This window comes from Erinaceus europaeus, chromosome 1, assembly GCF_950295315.1.
Source record: "Erinaceus europaeus chromosome 1, mEriEur2.1, whole genome shotgun sequence".
NCBI classification, from domain to species: domain Eukaryota; kingdom Metazoa; phylum Chordata; class Mammalia; order Eulipotyphla; family Erinaceidae; genus Erinaceus; species Erinaceus europaeus.
In genome coordinates this window covers 136,098,804-136,117,761 of record NC_080162.1, presented here as the reverse complement: position 1 = coordinate 136,117,761, position 18,958 = coordinate 136,098,804, and the positions used below count along the sequence as shown (strand labels likewise).

At 39.0% G+C, this 18,958-nt stretch overlaps 1 protein-coding gene across 3 annotated transcripts in view; it reads right to left on the bottom strand.

Moving 5' to 3' along the window:
- Positions 1-342: 342 nt before the first annotated feature.
- RSPO2 (R-spondin 2) overlaps positions 343-18,958 on the bottom strand; it is a 196,828-nt gene continuing 178,212 nt past the window's right edge. For all 3 annotated transcript variants that reach the window (XM_060195891.1, XM_060195878.1, XM_060195886.1), the window contains exon 6: positions 343-2,280. In XM_060195891.1, coding sequence (XP_060051874.1) covers positions 2,165-2,280 — 116 coding nt within the window. In that variant the 3' untranslated portion in view covers positions 343-2,164. The remainder of the gene's footprint in view (positions 2,281-18,958) is intronic.

Here is an 18,958-nt window from a genome sequence, read left to right as displayed (position 1 = left end):
AAAAAAAAAAAAAAAAAAAAACAGCCCTACAAGCAGACACTATTTATCATTACCTCCATTCACAGGTCAGGAAATTGAGTTGCAAAGATAATATTCCTGACTACTCTGAAAAAATCTAAAGACTAAATTCTAAAGTCAGAACTCAGTGGGTCTGACTTTAGACACCCAACCCTTAACCAGTACAACATAGTATAACTTATAGGTATATTAGTCAGTGTCTAGATGTAGTTATCAATATAGATTTTAAACATTGCTTTTACTTAATGACTTTTGTTTAGGGAGAGAGAGTGTAAATTATTATGGTTCCCACTTAATGGTACTGCAAAAAAATTTTCCACAAAATCACTTTGAAGTTTTTTAATGCACAAAAAAAGGATACCCCCAGAAAGAGAACAGATACAGAGTTATTCCTAATGAAGCACTATATAAAGGCAACCCATCCCTACTTAGTAAATAGGAATATAGTGTAACTAGACCTGGAAAGAGTCAAACACTTTAGAATAAAATGCAAATCCTAAAGTTGTATACAACATTCATATATGGCTTATTGTCTCACAGGAATAATATTTTCGTAATATATATGTCCTATCTACTGGGAAGATGCTTTTGACTCACAAGTTAAATTGCTGAAGAGGTAGTTTGGCTAAGGCAAGGTGAGAAAAAAGGCTTTACCTTGCTCGGATTATTTCCTCAAAAATCTGCAGTCATGTCTTTTTTGTTCTAATTTTCTCCTCGATTAGCTAAGAAGATGACAATGACTATAGAAGCTGCAGCCAATTCATAACTTTCTAAAACCCAATTCTCCCCAGTGGACAGTAATGTCTTTGAAACAATTTCTCTGGGGAAATCTCTACAGTGCCTCTATCTGTTTGGATTATGGAGGGGGAAAAAAAAGATTCTGAATAATGGAGACCTATTAAAATCTGACCAGCAACTGTAGGAATTTATACTTTTTCTCAAATTCTGTGTGAGAAGGGTTCTCATGATATTATCTTAAATGGTGGCCTGAGAAAGCTGGTAGTTTTCTTGTCACTGCAAGTCAAGGGCTGATTTAAATGGCTTATATATATATATATATGCATCTTGGTATGTATATATGAGCAAATATATACATACAGTTTCTATGTAATATATACGTCTGAAATTGTGTGAAAAACTCTCTAGCTGGCCTGTGAAACTGCACAAGTACTACAAGTAGTTAATTCTTCCTGTTGTCAGTTGTATTGCATAAGGTTATCACATCCCAAAATTAAAGGGAGTTTTTGGCTTCTGGTTGCCACATGCTGCTTTGCCTGTGTGAGAGACATGGAGTGAGGAAGTCTATCAATATTTAAAGTCTTTGACACTATGTACAAACTAGCTATCTTATCTTTACAATGAGAAATAAGCCCACAAAGAAAAGTTTACGGGGTGCGGAGGTGGAGGGGAGGACCAAACATCTGTCTATCTCAAAACTAGAACAGTCATTTACCAGTTAATGTTTAGGAATCTCTAAGGACAAAGTGACATCATATTAATCAGGTATGACTTGTTACATGTCAGAAAGCATAAATACACCATAGAGAGGGTTATATGTAGCCCCCTAGCCAACTATGTACATTATTTGAACTGCTGTGAAATGAAGCAGGAACTCCTATAGCAAATCCCCAGCTAAGAGCAGCTTCACCCCACAAGAGCTGGAAGGTAACAGATGCTGAGAACCACGTGTGGTAACACAAATATCCACATACATTTATCCTTGAAAATGCACAACGCAAGAAAAAAAGGTCACAAGTGAAATCGCACTTTGCCTGTCGGGAGTCTCCTTTCACAGAAAATATGCACATGTCCATTCTCCATTGGTGGTCTGTGATCCTCCACCTCTTGACTTGCCGTGACGCCAAGGATAAATCTCTGCTCCCACCAAGCCAAGTCACATGCTTGCACACTCACTCCTGCTTTCATTGATTCAGGTCACAAGCTCCTGCCTTCAGTCTCCAGACGCAAATCAAAGCATGAAGAACTCAAGAGACCACACTCGCGGCTTCTCCTTTCACAATGTTACTGGGAACAGATGCTGGTCAGAGCAGCATAAACACACCAGTGTCCATGAGTGGAGAGTAGCTTTGTGCACTTTTGCAAAAAACAACCCCCTCCCCCAAATCCACCCTGAATGTCTTTTCTTTTACTGGTTCACTCTGTCTGTTGCTAGGAAGACACTGTGTTGCTCCTGGACTCTTTCTATCAGCTTCCTCTTCTTCTTTTTGTTCTTCTTCTCCTTTGCCTTTGGTGCTCTCTTCCCTACAGTGGTGGGGGTGGGGGTTGGGGTGGATGGAAAGAAATGAAGACATGTCAGAAAAAAAGTCTCCTTTCTCCAGGAAAGAAAACACAAAACATTAAGAGTTTTACACAAAGCCCATCTGGAAAACATCACCTATGGAAAAAGCAGCCTCAAAGAGAAAATTGTTCACATTAATTTTGATGGAATAATAATAATTTACTAAATTGGATATGCTGTCTCAAATAGAGACTGATCTTCCTGTTACAAGGAACTGGCATATTTAAAAAAACCTCCTAGTGGCCTGATCAGTCTTCTTACAAATATTGTCCTGCCACAAAAATTCCATTTTCTCCCTCCTACTTTTAACAATGCTGCCCTTTTATTAGACATCTTTACATCTTCAATGACTCCACATGTCAGTGGGCTAAGTGAAAATAAGCATCTATCTTTAGTAAATATACCAGAGGTTTCAAACTCCCCTCTCCCAGCCCCATGGGAGAAAAAATGTCTTGCTTCAAACATTATTCCTTTCATATTCTCCAAAGACTAATATACAAAATTACATATGGAATATTTCTTTATTTTTCTATAAAAATTCATGAAGGCATCATTCACTACGTGGCTTATAGCTTCTTATACAAGTCTACTAGACAAGTTTTTTTATGAGAGCAAGAAGAAAATGCTTATTTCTGAAGAATTAATAGGATATACCTTACTACTAGGAAATTGTGTGATGCTATCCTATGTCTCTTCATTTGCCTCTGCCACTAGGGAACTCAAGCCATAAACTAAATAGTTACAGTCATTCTCCAGGTTTGAATGCTATGTCTCCTATGTCTTTGCTCCATTTTACTTTTTCATATTTTGTGGATGTGATTTATAGTTTTTGTAGTCAGTGGGGCCAGGTGGTAGCACATCTGGTTAACTACGCACATTACAGCATGCAAGCACCCAGGTTCAAGCCCCTGTTCCACACCTGCAGGGGGAAAAAGTTTCACAAGTGGTTCAACAGGGCTGCAGGTGTCTCTCTGTCCCTTTCCCTCCCTATCTCGCCCACCCCTCTCAACTTTCCTCTATATCTATCAAATAATAAATAAAAATATTTTTCAATATTTCTTTGACTGTATATACACACACAAATAGACAAGTTAAGAAAAAAGAGTAAGAAACATAGGCATTTACTTTAGGTCTATTATTCTTTTCAGGTTTTATTTTTTATTTTTTTAAATTTTTTATTTAAGAAAGGATTAGTGAACAAAAACATAAGGTAGGAGGGGTACAACTCCACACAATTCCCACCACCCAATCCCCATAACCCACCCCCTCCCATGGTAGCTTTCCCATTCTCTAGCCCTCTAGGAGCATGGACCCAGGGTCGTTGAGGGTTGCAGAAGGTAGAAGGTCTGGCTTCTGTAATTGCTTCCCCGCTGAACATGGGCGTTGACTGGTCGGTCCATACTCCCAGTCTGCCTCTCTCTTTCCCTAGTAAGGTGTGTCTCTGGAGAAGCTGAGCTCCAGGACACATTGGTGGGGTCTTCAATCCAGGGAAGCCTGGCCAGCATCCTGGTGGCATCTGGAACTGCAAACTCTAGTGTACTTCTGCTTTCAGGTATATATTTTGCAGTAGTTTATGGATACGTGTGCACATAAGCTCTCTCTCACAAAAACTGGTGTATATCTAGATTATGGGACTTTGTTAGAAAGTGAACTACCTGAGGTGAAATTAGAGTGTACTATAAAAGGAAAGGTCTCACCCGAGTAATGAAGTTGAAGGGTTGTCATTCCACACGTGAAGTCTCTGGATACAGTCTGAGGTGAAGCATGTTGAGGTGGCAATCGTTGCTTTGGTTAGGTTGTGATCGGCGGATGCAATATTATTTGGTTAAGATTGGGAGATGCATACGGAAAAGTGGGCCCTATCCAAGGGTTCCAGGACTGGGGGAAGTAGGGGCTCTATCGTGAAGATGTGAGGTTCCTGCTGTCTTAGGGTTCAAAAAGACAATCGATAGTTAATATTATCATCACATTATTTGTTAATTGGGTTAACTTTGAAAAGTCCCTTTGTTATGGTTTGCTGTACAGTACCCAGTATCTTGTATATAGCTGTGCTATTGGATGCTTCTAATCTACTTGGTCTAGGCTTTTGAGAGAGTCCGCATATCAAATACATAGCCTATATATTAAAAAGATTCAGTTTGTCTTTTGAGAAACTTTGAGACATACAATTGATTTCCCCCTCTCATATTAATTAACTACTGATTTATATGTCTACATTTTGCTAGGAGTGTACATAAACACCATTCCCACCAACAAAGGACTGTGACCCATCCCTCCCGCCCACTCCCACCCCCCACTGGCCCAGGAAGCTACATGTCTACCCCTCACCACTGGGTTTTTACATTGGTGCCCTACTTACAATTTGATCAGGTCCTGCTTTTAGTTTCCCTTTCAGATCTTCTTAGTCAGCTTCTGTTGATGAGTGGGATCATCCCATACTCATCTTTATCTTTCTGACTTAGTTCACTTAACATAATTCCTTCTAGCTCTGTCCAAGATGGGTCAGAGAAGGTGGGTTCATTATTCTTGATAGCTGCATAGTATTCCATTGTATATATACCACAGCTTTCTCAGCCACTCATCTGTTGTTGGACACCTGGGTTGCTTCCAGGTTTTAGCTATTATGAATTGTGCTGCTATGAACATAGGAGTACACACCTCTTTTTGGTTGGGTGTTATGGAGTCCTTGGGTATAACCCCAGGAGAGGAATTACTGGGTCATATGGAAGGTCCATGTCTAGCCTTCTGAGAGTTTTCCAGACTGCTCTCCACAGAGGCTGTACCAGTTGACATTCCCACCAGCAATGTAAAAGGGTTCCTCTGTCCCCACATCCTCTCCAGCATTTGTTGCTGCTGTCCTTTTTGATGTATGCCATTCTTACAGGAGTGAGGTGGTATCTTAGTGTTGTCTTAATTTGCATTTCTCTGACAATCAGTGACCTAGAGCAGTTTTTCATATGTTTGTTAGCCTTTTGGATCTCCTCTGTGGTGAATGTTTTGTTCATTTCCTCTGCCCATTTTTGGATGGGGTCATTTGCTTTTTTGCGGCTAAGTTTGCTGAGCTCTTTATATATTTTGGTGATTAGTTTCTTGTCTGATGTCTGGCATGTGAAGATCTTCTCCCATTCTGTGAGGGGTCTCTCTGTTTGTTTAGTAGTTTCTTTGGATGTGCAGAAGCTTTTAAATTTGATGTAGTCCCATTGGTTTGTTTTTGCTTTAGTCTTCCTTGCAATTGGGTTTGATTCATCAAAGATGTCCTTGAGGTGTATGTGAGAAAGTGTTTTACCAATGTTTTCCTCTAAGTATTTGATTGTTTCTGGTCTGACATCTAGGTCTTTGATCCATTTGGACTTGATTTTTGTTTCTGGTGAGATAAAGTGGTTCAATTTCATTCTTCTGCATGTTTCAACCCAGTTTTCCCAGCACCATTTATTAAAGAGAGCCTCCTTTTTCCATTTAATCCTTTTGGCCCCCTTATCAAAGATTAGATGCCCATAGGTGTTGGGATTTACTTCTGGGCTTTCAATTCTGTTCCACTGGTCTGTGTGCCTATTTTTGTTCCAGTACCATGCTGTTTTGATGATGATGGCTTTATAATATTGTTTAAGGTCTGGGAGTGTGATGCATCCATTTCTGTTTCTTTTCCTTAAAATGTTTTTGGCAATTCTAGGTATTTTCAGGTTCCAGATAAATGATTGTAGTGTTTGTTCTATTCTCTTAAAGAAGCTTGGTGGAACTTTGATGGGTATTGCATTAAATTTGTATATGGCTCTGGGGAGAATATTCATTTTGATGATATTTATTCTTCCAATCCATGAGCATGGGATATCTTTCCATTTCTTGGTATCAGTTTCTATCTCCTTGAGTAGCGACTCATAGTTTTCAGTATACAAGTCTTTCACTTCTTTGGTCAACTTTATTCCTAGGTATTTGATTGATTTTGCTGAAACAGTAAATGGGAGTGATTTCTGGATGTCTTCTTCTTCAGATTTAGTGTTTGCATAAAGTAATGCCACTGATTTTTGTACATTGATTTTGTAGCCTGATACCTTGCTATATTGCCTAATAACTTCCAGTAATTTTCTACTGGATTCTTTAGGTCTTTCTATGTATACTATCATATCATCTGCAAATAGTGAGAGCTTGACTTCTTCCCTTCCAATCTGTATCCCTTTGATTTCTTTCTCTTGCCTGATTGCTATGGCAAGAACTTCCAATACTATGTTGAAGAGTAACGGTGACAGTGGACAGCCCTGTCTAGTCCCCGATCTGAGGGGGAATGCTTTCAGCTTCTGTCCATTGAGTATGATGTTGGCTGTAGGTTTGCTATATATAGACTCCACTATCTTGAGGAATTTCCCATCTATTCCCATTTTTTATAGAGTTTTGAGCATGAATGGGTGTTGGATTTTGTCAAAGGCTTTCTCTGCATCTATTGAGATAATCATGTGGTTTTTGGCTTTGCTTTTATTGATGTGGTGAATGACATTGATTGACTTACGGATGTTGAACCAGCCTTGCATCCCTGGGATGAATCCCACTTGGTCATGATGAACAATCTTTTTTATGTGTTGCTGTATCCGGTTGGCCAAGATCTTGTTTAATATTTTGGCATCTATGTTCATCAGAGATATTGGTCTGTAGTTTTCCTTTTTTGTTCTGTCCCTATCAGCTTTTGGTATCAGGGTGATGCTGGCTTCATAAAAGGTGGAAGGCAGTATTCCTGTATCTTCAATCTTATGGAATAGCTTAAGAAGTATGGGTATTAACTGTTTCCTGAAAGTTTTGTAGAATTCGTTTGTGAAGCCATCTGGTCCAGGACTTTTGTTGTTGGGGAGATTCTTAATAACGGTTTCAATTTCTTTGTCTGTGATTGGTGCATTTAGATTTTGTAGTTCTTCTTGGTTCAGTTTTGGAAGTGCATAGGTTTCTAGGAATTGTTCCATTTCTTCCAGATTCTCTAGCTTGGTGGCATATAGTTCTTTATAGAAGTTTTGCAGGATTCTCTGGATTTCTGTGTCAGTTGTGATATCTCCTGCATTGTTTACAATTTTATTAATTTGAGTCTTCTCTCTTTTTTGTTTGGTGAGTCTGGCTAGGGGTTTGTCAATTTTGTTTAATCTTTCAAAGAACCAACATTTGGCTTCATTGATCTTTTGTATGGTTCTTTTATTTTCAATGTTGTTTATTTCTGCTCTAACTTTAGTGATTTCTGTCCTTCTGGTTGCTTTAGGGTTCCTTTGTTCCTCTTCCTCTAAGTCCTTGAGGTGTGCAGTAAGGTCATTCATTTGGGCTTCTTCTTGGTGTTTAATATGTGATTGTATGGCTATAAGTTTCCCTCTCAGTACTGCTTTAGCTGTGTCCCAAATATTTTGATAGGTTGTGTCATCATTTTCATTAGTTTCCAGGAACATTTGAATTTCCTGTTTGAGTGAGTCTCTGACCCAGTGGTTCTTAATGAGCATATTGTTATTTTCCAAATTCTCTGTCTTTTAATAATTTTCCGTTTGTTGTTAAATGTTAGTTTTACTCTACTGTGGTCTGAGAAGATACTTGGGATGATTTCAATGCTCTTGAATTTATTGATGCTGTCTTTGTGGCCTAACATGTGGTCTATCCTTGAGTATGTGTTATGTGGATTTGAAAAGAAGGTGTATTCCAGTTTTTTGGGGTGGAGGAGTCTGAAAATGTCAAGAGGTCTAGTCTGTCAGTCTCTTCATTCAATTCTCTTGTATCTTTATTGGTTCTCTGCTTTGTTGATCTGTCTATGTGTGAGAGTGGGGTATTGAAGTCTCCCACTATTATTGTATTACTATTGATGTATTTTTGAAATTCTTTCAGTAGATGCTTAATGTATTTAGATGGTCCCTCGTTGGGTGCATAGATGTTAATAATTGTTAAGTCTTCTTGGCTGATTGATCCTCTAATCATTATGTAATGTCCTTGCCTATCTTTTATTACTTTATTTAATTTAAAATCTATCGTGTCTGAGATGAGAATGGCTGTTTCTGCCCTTTTTTGTGGTCCCTTAGCCTGTATGATAGTTTTCCATCCTTTTACTTTAAGTCTGTGTATATCTTGTTGTGACAGATGGGATTCTTGCAAGCAGCATATGGTTGGGTTATGTTTTCTGATCCATCCCCCCACTCTGTGCCTTTTGATGGGTGAGTTTAAGACATTGACATTTATTGATATTATGGATTTAATGTATTGTAGTGCCATTGTTCTAAAAAACAATTTGTTTACTCTGATATATTACAAGTATTATAGTGATGTTCTTGTTTATAAGAGGTCTTTTAGTACCTCTTTCAGGGCCGGCTTGGTGATGGTTGCCTCCTTTAACTGTTGTTTGTCTAAGAAGGTTTTGATCCCTCCGTCTAGCTTAAATCAAAGTCTAGCAGGCTATATTATCCTTGGTTGAAACCCTTTTTCATTCAGGGCTCCATAGATATCTTGCCACTCCCTTCTGGCTTTTAGAGTTTGAGTGGAGAAGTCTGCAGATAATCTTATGGGTTTTCCCTTGTATGTGACTTTTTGTTTCTCTCTTGCAGCCTTTAGGATCCTTTCTTTATCCTTACTTCTTCTCATTGTGACTATGATGTGTCTTGGTGTCTTCAGGTCTGGGTTGATTCTGTTTTGTACTCCCTGGGCCTCTTAAACTTTGATATCCTTTCTGTTATTCAGGTCTGGGAAGTTTTGTTGTATTATTTCCTCTAGAATGTTTGCTTCCCCTTCCTCTCTTTCTTCCTCTGGCAGGCCAATTATATGAATGTTACTTCTTTTGAGATCGTCCCATATGTCTCTGTTGTTGTTTTCAGTGTCTCTCAATTTCTTTTTAAGCTCTTTCACCTCTTTCTTAGTTTTCTCTAACTCATTCTCTGTCTGACTAATTCTGTTTTCTGCTTCTGTTAGTCTGCTTTCCCTTGCCTCAGCTTCTTTCTTCATTACAGCTATTTCAGCTTTCAGTTCTCTAATTGCCTCAAGATAATCAGTATTTTCCTTGGGAGTCTCAACTGTTGTTTCCCTAATACTGCCATTCCTTTCCTCCAATGTTGTTTTCATTTCGTTGCCGACGATGCGATCAGAGCACTCGCTATTAGCAGCTTCTCAGTCCGCCATCTTCCTCCTCCCCCCTCTTTTCAGGTTTTAAACAGATGGGAACTATGGGGATTTTTTTCCCATTTTTAATTTTAATTTTCTTTCTCAGAGCACTGCTCAGCTCTGGCTCATGTTAATGTGGAGGATTCATACTATGGGATTTTTAGAACAGAAAAGATGCTTAAAGGCCAGGAGGATTTTATAGAAGGTAAGTCCTCACCATACAAGAAGACAGAAAGAATCATCCTCTCAGGTACTCTAATATCTATCTGCCCTACTTCCAATTTTATCCAGCAGTTCTATAAAACTTAACTTTTTCTCTCCTATGGCATCCATCTACTAAAAACTGCAATGATTGGTGGCATAAATAAAATGTGTACTTCTAATTCACGCTTTCCAGCTTTCCCTCACCTAAGAAACTCGACATTCCAGATTCTTACATTACAAGGGCATAGCTCACCAACTTTTCAACCCAAGCAGAAGAGAAAATGTTTGAGGAAAGAAATGAAAAAAAAAAAAAGCCCAGAAGTTAAGGAGATAGGTACATGCATTAGAGAACTAGAATCACACTAATTTTGAGCATATGGGAAGATTTTAAATAAGGAAAATATTTCTCATTTCTGTTCTTTTTGACCAGAAAGTATCTGCTCTGAGAATGGGAACCAGTCTCACTTGTAATAGTTTAGCATGTGGTTGGCACTTAACTGATATCCAATAAGTATTTACTGATTAAAGCTTTTTATCACAAGAAGAGATAAGAGAATGATTTAATTTAAAAAAATATTTTATTTATTATTGTATAAAGAGAGAAATTGCGAGGGGAAGGAGAGACAGAGAGACATCTGAAGCCCTGCCTCACCACTTGTGAAGCTTCCCCCTCCAAGTGGGGAGCAGGGGCTTGAACTTGGGTCCTTGTGCACTATAGTGTGTGTGCTTAACCAGGTGCTTTAGTGCCTGGCTCCAGAATAACTTACTTTAATAGGACACTATGGTAAAGTAATAAAAAAAGTGATCATATCCTCATATTAAATTATAAAGGTCCTTGAAGTTAACTTCTGGTTCTCATTAAATTCTGGTATAAATGTTATAATGGCAATTTGCCATCTTCATACAGAGTTAATCCTACCCAGTAAAACCTTAGTCCAAGCCATCATTAATCAAAAGAGCTGGAAAATTAAAATTATTTAATAACACTGATGAGATACCCTTAATGAGGGCAGAGATGAAGTACTTAAAATTGCATATTTAAAAAGAATCCTAAATAAAAGTTTTGTGAAGGTTTTCTTCTATATTTTCTCTAAACAAACCACAGTTCTTAAAGAAAATCATTGCCCAGCTTTATTCAGTAGACTGGAATACTTTAACGATGACTCTTTAGTCACTATCAAGCCATTCCACCAGCTGGGGCCCTAATCGGGGAGTCCTGAGATTCCCAAACAGACCCGATGGGCCTAGAACTCGAATAAATCCCTCTCTCCATTGTTACTGGTCATTTCTATCAGGAACAACAAAATAGACCCCTTTGTGGGCCCCCATAGGACCTTGCCCTCAACCTGGATCAACAATGGTAGAGAATGCTCCATCCTATGAAGGGAGGACTGACAACATACTCTATGCTACACCTGAGGAAGATGGGTCCTGATATTGGGGCAGCTTGGAATGTTCCTACTCATGACCACAGAATGTAAGTTCAGATCTACAGGGATGCAGATGTCACATAGGCTCCTAAGCTAATTACGGGCTCCAGATCATATCAAATCAATGGGGTTTACAATCAACAATATTTATACACCTTTCCCATATTACGGAGCTATTCTCTTCCCTGATCCAGCTTTCCGGTTCTTTTTCCAGCCATGACATTATCTCCCCAGACAATAACTTGGATCCACTGGCATATCAGATTTCAGACTCAGAGGCAAAAAGGAAAAAAAAAAAAAAAGACTATAGCCACTACTCATGAAGCAAACCCCCTGCAGGTGGGGAGCCGGGGTCTTGAACCTGGACGCACATTGAACTTTGCACAATGTGCACTTAACCCACTGCCCTACCACACCAAGCCGTTGATAAAAAGTTTTCTTAAGACTAGATACACATGAGTAGTGAAGCAGATCTGCAGGTGTCTATCTTTCTCTCCCACTCTGTCTCTCCTCCTCTCTTGATTTCTGTCCTATCCAACAACAGCAACATCAATGACAACAATAATAGTATGATAACAACAACAAAGGCGACAAAATGGGAAAATGGCCTCCAGGAGCAGTGGATTCCTGGTGGAGGCACAAGCCCCAGCAATAACCCTGGAGGGGGGGAAAAAAAAAAGAAGAAAGAAAGAAAACTGTTTATTTCTTTGGCCCACTTTTTTAATGGGTTATTTTTGTTTCTTTTGTAGATCTGTACCAATTCTATATAGATGTTTAATATCAGTCCTTTGTTTGATGTGTGATGTGTAAATATCTTCTCCCACTTACTGGGTTGTCTGGTTAGCCTTGTATAGTTCACTTTTCATGTGCAGAAGCTTTTTAGTTTTATGCAATCCCATTTATTTATTCTAGTTTTCATTTCCCATGCCCAGAAGGTTGAGTCTCCAAATACATCTTTGATGTGAAGGCCCTGCGAAAGGTTTTACTGGCATTTTCTTCTATAAATTTTAGAGTTTCTGGTCTAATGTATAGATCTTTAATCCATTTTGATTTGACCATGGTGCATGGCATTATGTGGTCTAGTTACATTTTTTTAAAGATTTTATTTATTTATTCGTGAGAAAGATAGGAAGAGATAGAGAGTAAGAGAACAAATCAGACATCACTCTGGTACAGGTGCTGCTGGGATTGAACTCGAGATCTCACGCTTGAGAATCCAATGCTTTGTCCACTGCACCACCTGCCGGACCACTAGTTTCATATTTCTACATGTGGCTGTCCCATTTTCTCAGCACCATCTGTTGAAGAGACTTTCTTTATCCCACTGAATGGTTTTGGCCCTTTGTTATATATTTGTTGGTTGTATATATGTGGGATCATTTCTGGGTTTTCAATTCTGCTCCATTTATCCAAGTATCTGTTTATATTCCAGTATCATGCTGTTTGATTATTATTGCTTTGTAGTATAAACTGGAGTTGGGGAGTGTGATACCTCCATATTTTTCCTTTTTTCTCAGAAGTGTTTTGTCAGTTCAAAATCTTTTGTGGTTCCACACAAAATTTTGGACAAACTGTTCAATTTCTTGAAAAGTGTCACTGAATTTTGATAGGGATTGCACTGAAATTGTACATTGCTTTTGGCAGAACGGCCATTTCAATAATGTTTATTTTTCCAATCCAGGAACAAGGAGTGTTATTCCACTTCCATGTGTCCTTCTCTACTTTTTTTTCTGTAAACAATGTCTAGAGTTTTTGTTATAAAGGTCCTTTACCTCCTTCATGAGATTCACCCCAAAGTATTTTATCTTTTTGTGTTCAGCTGTAAATGGGATTGAGTCTTTTTTCCCCCCTTTTCCTCTGTTTTTATACAGAGATGCCACCGATTTACATGTATTGATTTTGTATCCTGCTACTTTACTGAGTTGACTTATTATTTCCAGTAAATTTTTTGTTGAGTCTTTGAGGTTCTCTGGGTACAATATCATGTCATCAGCAAATGATGATAGTTTGATTTCTTCTCTAACAATCTCCATACCTTTGATATATCTTTCTTGTCTGACTACAGTGACAAGAACCTTGAGAATGATGTTGAATAACTGTAGAGATAGTGAGAATCCTGTCTGGCTCCCAATTTTAGGGGAAAAGCTTTCAGTTTTCCCTCATAGATAATGATTTTAACTATGGGCTTTCTGTAAGTGTTCTTTATTATATTGAACAATGGGGCCTTCTATTCCCAGTTTCAGGAGGGTCTTCCTTAAAGGTTTTTAATTGGCATTTTAATATCATCTTTTTTTTAAAGACATAATACCCCTTTCAAAAAAAAAAATCACAACTAGATAACTATCTTTTGAAAAGACAGCCAAGCTCACACAGTGATGCTCACTTTGGTCAATACCAGGCTACCTCATCATTTGTGACTCTTGGGTTCCCAAATAGATACAATGGACCTAGACTTCTGATGATTCTTTCCTTTATCATCATTGGTCACCTCATCAGGAATGTCCCCATTATCCCTTTTGTGGTCTTCTTCTATACTGTACTCTCATTACAAAATAGCAATGGTAAGGATTTCCCTACTCTCCAAAGGAAAGCTGGGTCATCCTAGTCTACAACTTGAGGAAGACTGGTCCTGCAGTGTATGTAGCCTAGAAGGTTCCCAACTATGACCATGGACTGTGAGATCAGACTGTCAAGGACCTGGAAGTTATAAAAGCTCCTGTGCTAAATATGAATTTATAGAGTCTCCTGGTCAGATGGATGTAGTAAAGAGTTAGTTGTATATGTATATTTTCTTCAAGTTTGGGAGATACTCTGCCCTATTCCAGCTTTCTAGTCCTACTCTTAAACTCTGATGCCATCTTCACAGAAATATTCCTAGTCTACTTTCATGTTAGCTATCAAGCTCATGCAAAGATTACTAAAGTCCTGGGCTCCTAGGAACATACCCACAATAGATATCCAATCCTATTTCCACCCTAGAGACCTATTCTCATTGGCTCTGTTGCTGCTTTTCAGCCCTTGTTTATTACACATTTCATCCTGCTTTTTTATCTTACTCCTTTCAGACACCAAATTCCAGAAGCTACTATGATCCCATCTTGACCTCCTTAGGCAGACAACCTCACTAATGTGTCCCAGACCCTCATGTCTACAAAGCCCTAGGGGAAGATAAAGACAGGCTGGGGTTATGGACAGACTAGCCTATGTCCATGTCCAGCAGATAAGCAACTTCAGAAGCCAAAATACCCAAAAAGAATTTATGACAATATTCCCAGATGACCAGAGGACTCTGAATCCCACTTCCATTGGGACCCTAAACTTTTGTGACAAGGGACCTTTGTTTTTGCACCATCACTGAAGAGAAATGAGATTCTGGAGAACACCTGAGGAAGTTAGGCACTGTTTTGCTTATCTGAGAGGATAGAGGAAAAAGGAAAGACAACTGTGGGATGACTTCACTCACAAGTGGAATATAGAGAATCAAAAGGAACTTGAAACCTACATATATATATATCCATAACTGTGTCTTGGGATAACTATGGTGGTTAGCATGGTGGGGCAGGTGTTGGTTTGGGCACAGAATTTTGGTGGTGGGAGTAGTGTGGTGTGTAATTATACCCCTGTGGCCTTATATTCTTTAAATCACTATAAAATCACTAATAAAAGAAAAATAGTTTGAGAGTCGGGCAGTAACGCAGCAGGTTAAGCAGAGGTGGTATGAAGCACAAGGGCTAGCATAAGGATCCTGGTTCAAGTGGTGAAGCAGGTCTGCAGGTGTCTATCTTTCTTCTGCTCTCTGTCTCCCCCTCCTCTTTCCATTTCTCTCTGTCCTATCCAACAATGATGACATCAATAACAACAACAATAAAAAAAACAAGAGCAACAAAAGGGAATAAATTATTATTTTTTAAAAAGGAAAAATAAGTAGGGCACCAAAGTAAAAACCCTGTGGTGAGGGGTAGACATGTAGCTTCCTGGGACAGTGGGGGGTGGGAGTGGGTGGGAGGGATGGGTCACAGTCTTTTTGTGGTGGGAATGGTGTTTATGTACACTCCTAGTAAAATGTAGTCATATAAATCACTAGTTAATTAATATGAGAGGGGGAAAATTAATTGTATGTTTCGAAGTTTTTAAAACACAGACTGAAGCTTTTTAATATATAGGCTGTGTATTTGATATGCGGACTCTCTCAAAAGCCTAGACCAAGTAGATCAGAAGCAACCAATAGCACAGCTATATACAAGATACTGGGTATTGTACAGCAAACCCTAACAAAAGGACTTTTCAAAGTTAACCCAATTACCAAATAATGTAATGATAACATTAACTATCGATTGTCTTTTTGAACCCTAAGACAGCAGGAACCTCACATCTTCACTATAGAGCCTCTACTTCCCCCAGTCCTGGAACCATTGGATAGGGCCCACTTTCCCGTATGCCTCTCCCAATCCATATCAAATAATATTGCATCTGCCGATCACAACCTAATCAACGCAACGATGGCCACCTCAACATGCTTCACTTCAGACTGTGTCCAGAGACTTCACATGTGGAATGACAACTCTTTAGCTTCATTACTCAGGTGAGACCTTTCCTTTCATAGTATACTCTAATTTCATCTCAGGTGGTTCACTTTCTGACAAAGTCCCAAAACCTAGATATACACCAGTTTCTGTGAGAGAAAGCATATGTGCACACGTATCCATAAACTACTGCAAAATATATACCTGAAAGCAGAAGTACACTAGAGTTTGCAGTGAGTATCCCCCAACACTTCCTCTCCACTATTCCAAGCTTTGGGTCCATGATTGCTCAACAATTTGTTTGGCTTTGTATGTTAACTCTCTTTTCAGTCACCAGGTTCTAGATGTCATCAGGATGCCGGCCAGGCTTCCCTGGACTGAAGACCCCACCAATGTGTCCTGGAGCTCTGCTTCCCCAGAGACCCACCCTACTAGGGAAAGAGAGAGGCAGACTGGGAGTAAGGACCAACCAGTCAACGCCCATGTTCAGCGGGGAAGCAATTACAGAAGCCAGACCTTCCACCTTCTGCAACCCACAATGACCCTGGGTCCATGCTCCCAGAGGGATAGAGAATGGGAAAGCTATCAGGGGAGGGGGTGGGATATGGAGATTGGGTGGTGGGAATTGTGTGGAGTTGTACCCCTCCTACCCTATGGTTTTGTTAATTAATCTTTTCTTAAATAAAAAATAAAATAAAATAAAAATAAAAAGGAAAAATAATTCAAGAGAGGAATAAAACTGCATCTATAAAGCAACAAGGAAGAGGAAAAAAGGAAGGAAGGGAGGGAGGGAGGGAGGGAGGGAGGGAGGGAGAAAAGAAGGAAGGAAGGAAGGGAGGGAGGGAGGGAGGGAGGGAGGGAGGGAGGGAGGGAGAAAAGAAGGAAGGAAGGGAGGGAGGACTGGCAAGCTCTTTAGTGGTAGTTTAATGATTATGATCAAATTTGTTTTCTGAATAAGAAATTGAAAGATAATCCAGTAAATTTTAAGTGTTAAAGTGTGACAAACCACCTACTGTGATAATTTATTTTATTTTTTATTAGTGATTTAGTAATGGTTTACAAAACTACTATGATAATTTATTTTATTTTTTATTAGTGATTTAATAATTATTTACAAAACTTTGTTTATGAGACTTAAGTACAAAGTCTGTTTTTTTTTTGTTAAAAGTAAGTTCATTTGATATTAAATTCTTGCTCCATGTGCAAAATGATAAATAGGGAAGAGAAGCTAATCTTATCATCTAAATTTCTATGCTTTGTTTCAATGCTAGTGTTTCCTGCACTTGGTATTTAGAAACTTTCTATATTTCTAAAGAATACCAAGATAGTGGCCTGGGAGGTGGTTCAGTGGATAAAGCACTTGACTCTCAAGCATGAGGTCCTGAGTTCAACCCTGAGTGGCACATGTACCAGAGGGATATCTGGTTCTTTCTCTCTCTCTCTTTTTCCCTATCTTCTTCATGAATAAATGAATAAAATATTTATTTAAAAAGTGTTTAAAAAGAATACCAAGATGTTTTCAAGCCTCTCCAAATCATTTGAAGCTAAAAGGCCCAATAATACCTGATATGTCAAATCAGAAAGTATAACCGAACATTCACTATAAAGAAAAAAGTTTCAGGGTTAACAGGTTAAAATTATACTGTTTCTAGTAAAGTCATGGGACCCTTGAAAGATACCTAAAATAGGGAGTCGGGTGGTAGAGAAGCGGGTTAAGCACATGTGGCACAAAGCGCAAGGAGCCGGTTAGAGCCCCCGGCTCCCGACCTGTAGGGGAGTCGCTTCATAGGCAGTGAAGCAGGTCTGCAGGTGTCTGTCTTTCTCTCCCCATCTCTGTCTTCCCCTTCTCTCTCCATTTCTCTCTGTCCTATCTAACAATTATGATATCAATAACAACAACAACTACAACAACAGTGAAAAATAAGGGTAACAAAGGGATAAATAAATATTTTTAAAAAAGAAATATACCTAAAATAGACCTACTAGCTGTTTCCAAAACAGAGACCCCAAATCTTTATCTGCAATATTCTTGGCTTTAGGTTCATGATTAGTCAACAATATGTTTGGCTTTATATGTTATCTCTTTTTTTAGCCACCAGGTTCCAGATGCTACCATGAGGCTGACTGGACTTCCTTGGGCAGACGACCCCACCAATGTGTCCTGGAGCCCTGCTTCCCCAGAGCCCTGTCCCACCAGAGAAAGAGAGAGAGAAGCTGGGAGTATGGATCTACCTGCCAACACTCATGTTCAGTGGGGAAGCAATTACAGAAGCCAGACCTTCCACCTTCTGCACCCCCAGAATGACCCTGGGTCCATACTCCCAGAGGGTTAAAGAATAGAAAAGCTATCAGGGAAGGAGATGGGATACAGAGTTCTGGTGGTGGGAATTGTGTGGAGTTGTACCCCTTTTATCTTATGGTCTTGTCAGTTTTTCTATTTATTTATTTAGCCTCCAGGGTTATCACTGGCGCTCAGTGCCTATACTACAAATGTACTGCTCCTGGAGGCTATTTTTCCCATTTTTGTTGCGCTTGTTGTAGTTGTTATTGTTATTGTTTTCATAGCTGTTGTTGTTGTTGGGTAGAACAGAGAGAAATCAAGAGAGGAGGGGGAAGACAGAGGGGGAGAGAAAGACACCTGCTGACTTGCTTCACTGCTTGCGAAGTGACCACCCTGCAGGTGGGGAGCTGGGGGGTGGAACAGGGATCCTTACACCCACTCTTGAGCTTTGCACCATGTGCGCTTAACCCTCTGTGCTACTGCCCAGCCCCCAGTTTCCATTTTATAAATAAAAATTTTTTTAAATTATACCATTTCAAGAGAAAATAACTGCACATGTAGTATCATCCACAAGGTGGCAATAGTTCACTTTCACTTAAGTCTGTTTGCAGAAAAACAAAGAAACAAACAAATAACAACAACAACAAAAATCCAGAACAGAGAGGTTTTGAGGAACCAATTTTTAGAATATTCTCTTTTAAATCCATTTGGAGCACTTTTCCCCTCCCTTCTTTCTAGGTGCTATATAGTGAACTACAGAGTGTGTGGGCAAATACAAAAATAGCACAAGAAAAAACAAAATTGCATTGCTATTAAAACGATGTTTAAGGATTACAGAAGATAGTGAAAAAAAAGAAAGACATATCTGCTATTAAAAATAATAATGGAGGTGGGGAGTCATATTCAGGCTCCTGTTTTCTCATGGAGAAGTTCACATTAACTACCTACAAAAAAGTCATTTTCTTTTGTCTTTTATAAGCACAGACTTGTAAAAGTAAATATCACCCATATTTACTATTTTGTGAATACACATAGATTTGATACTAAATTTAAAAAGCTGGTCACTATGTGATTCCTGACAGAAGGTTCTTACCAAGCTGAC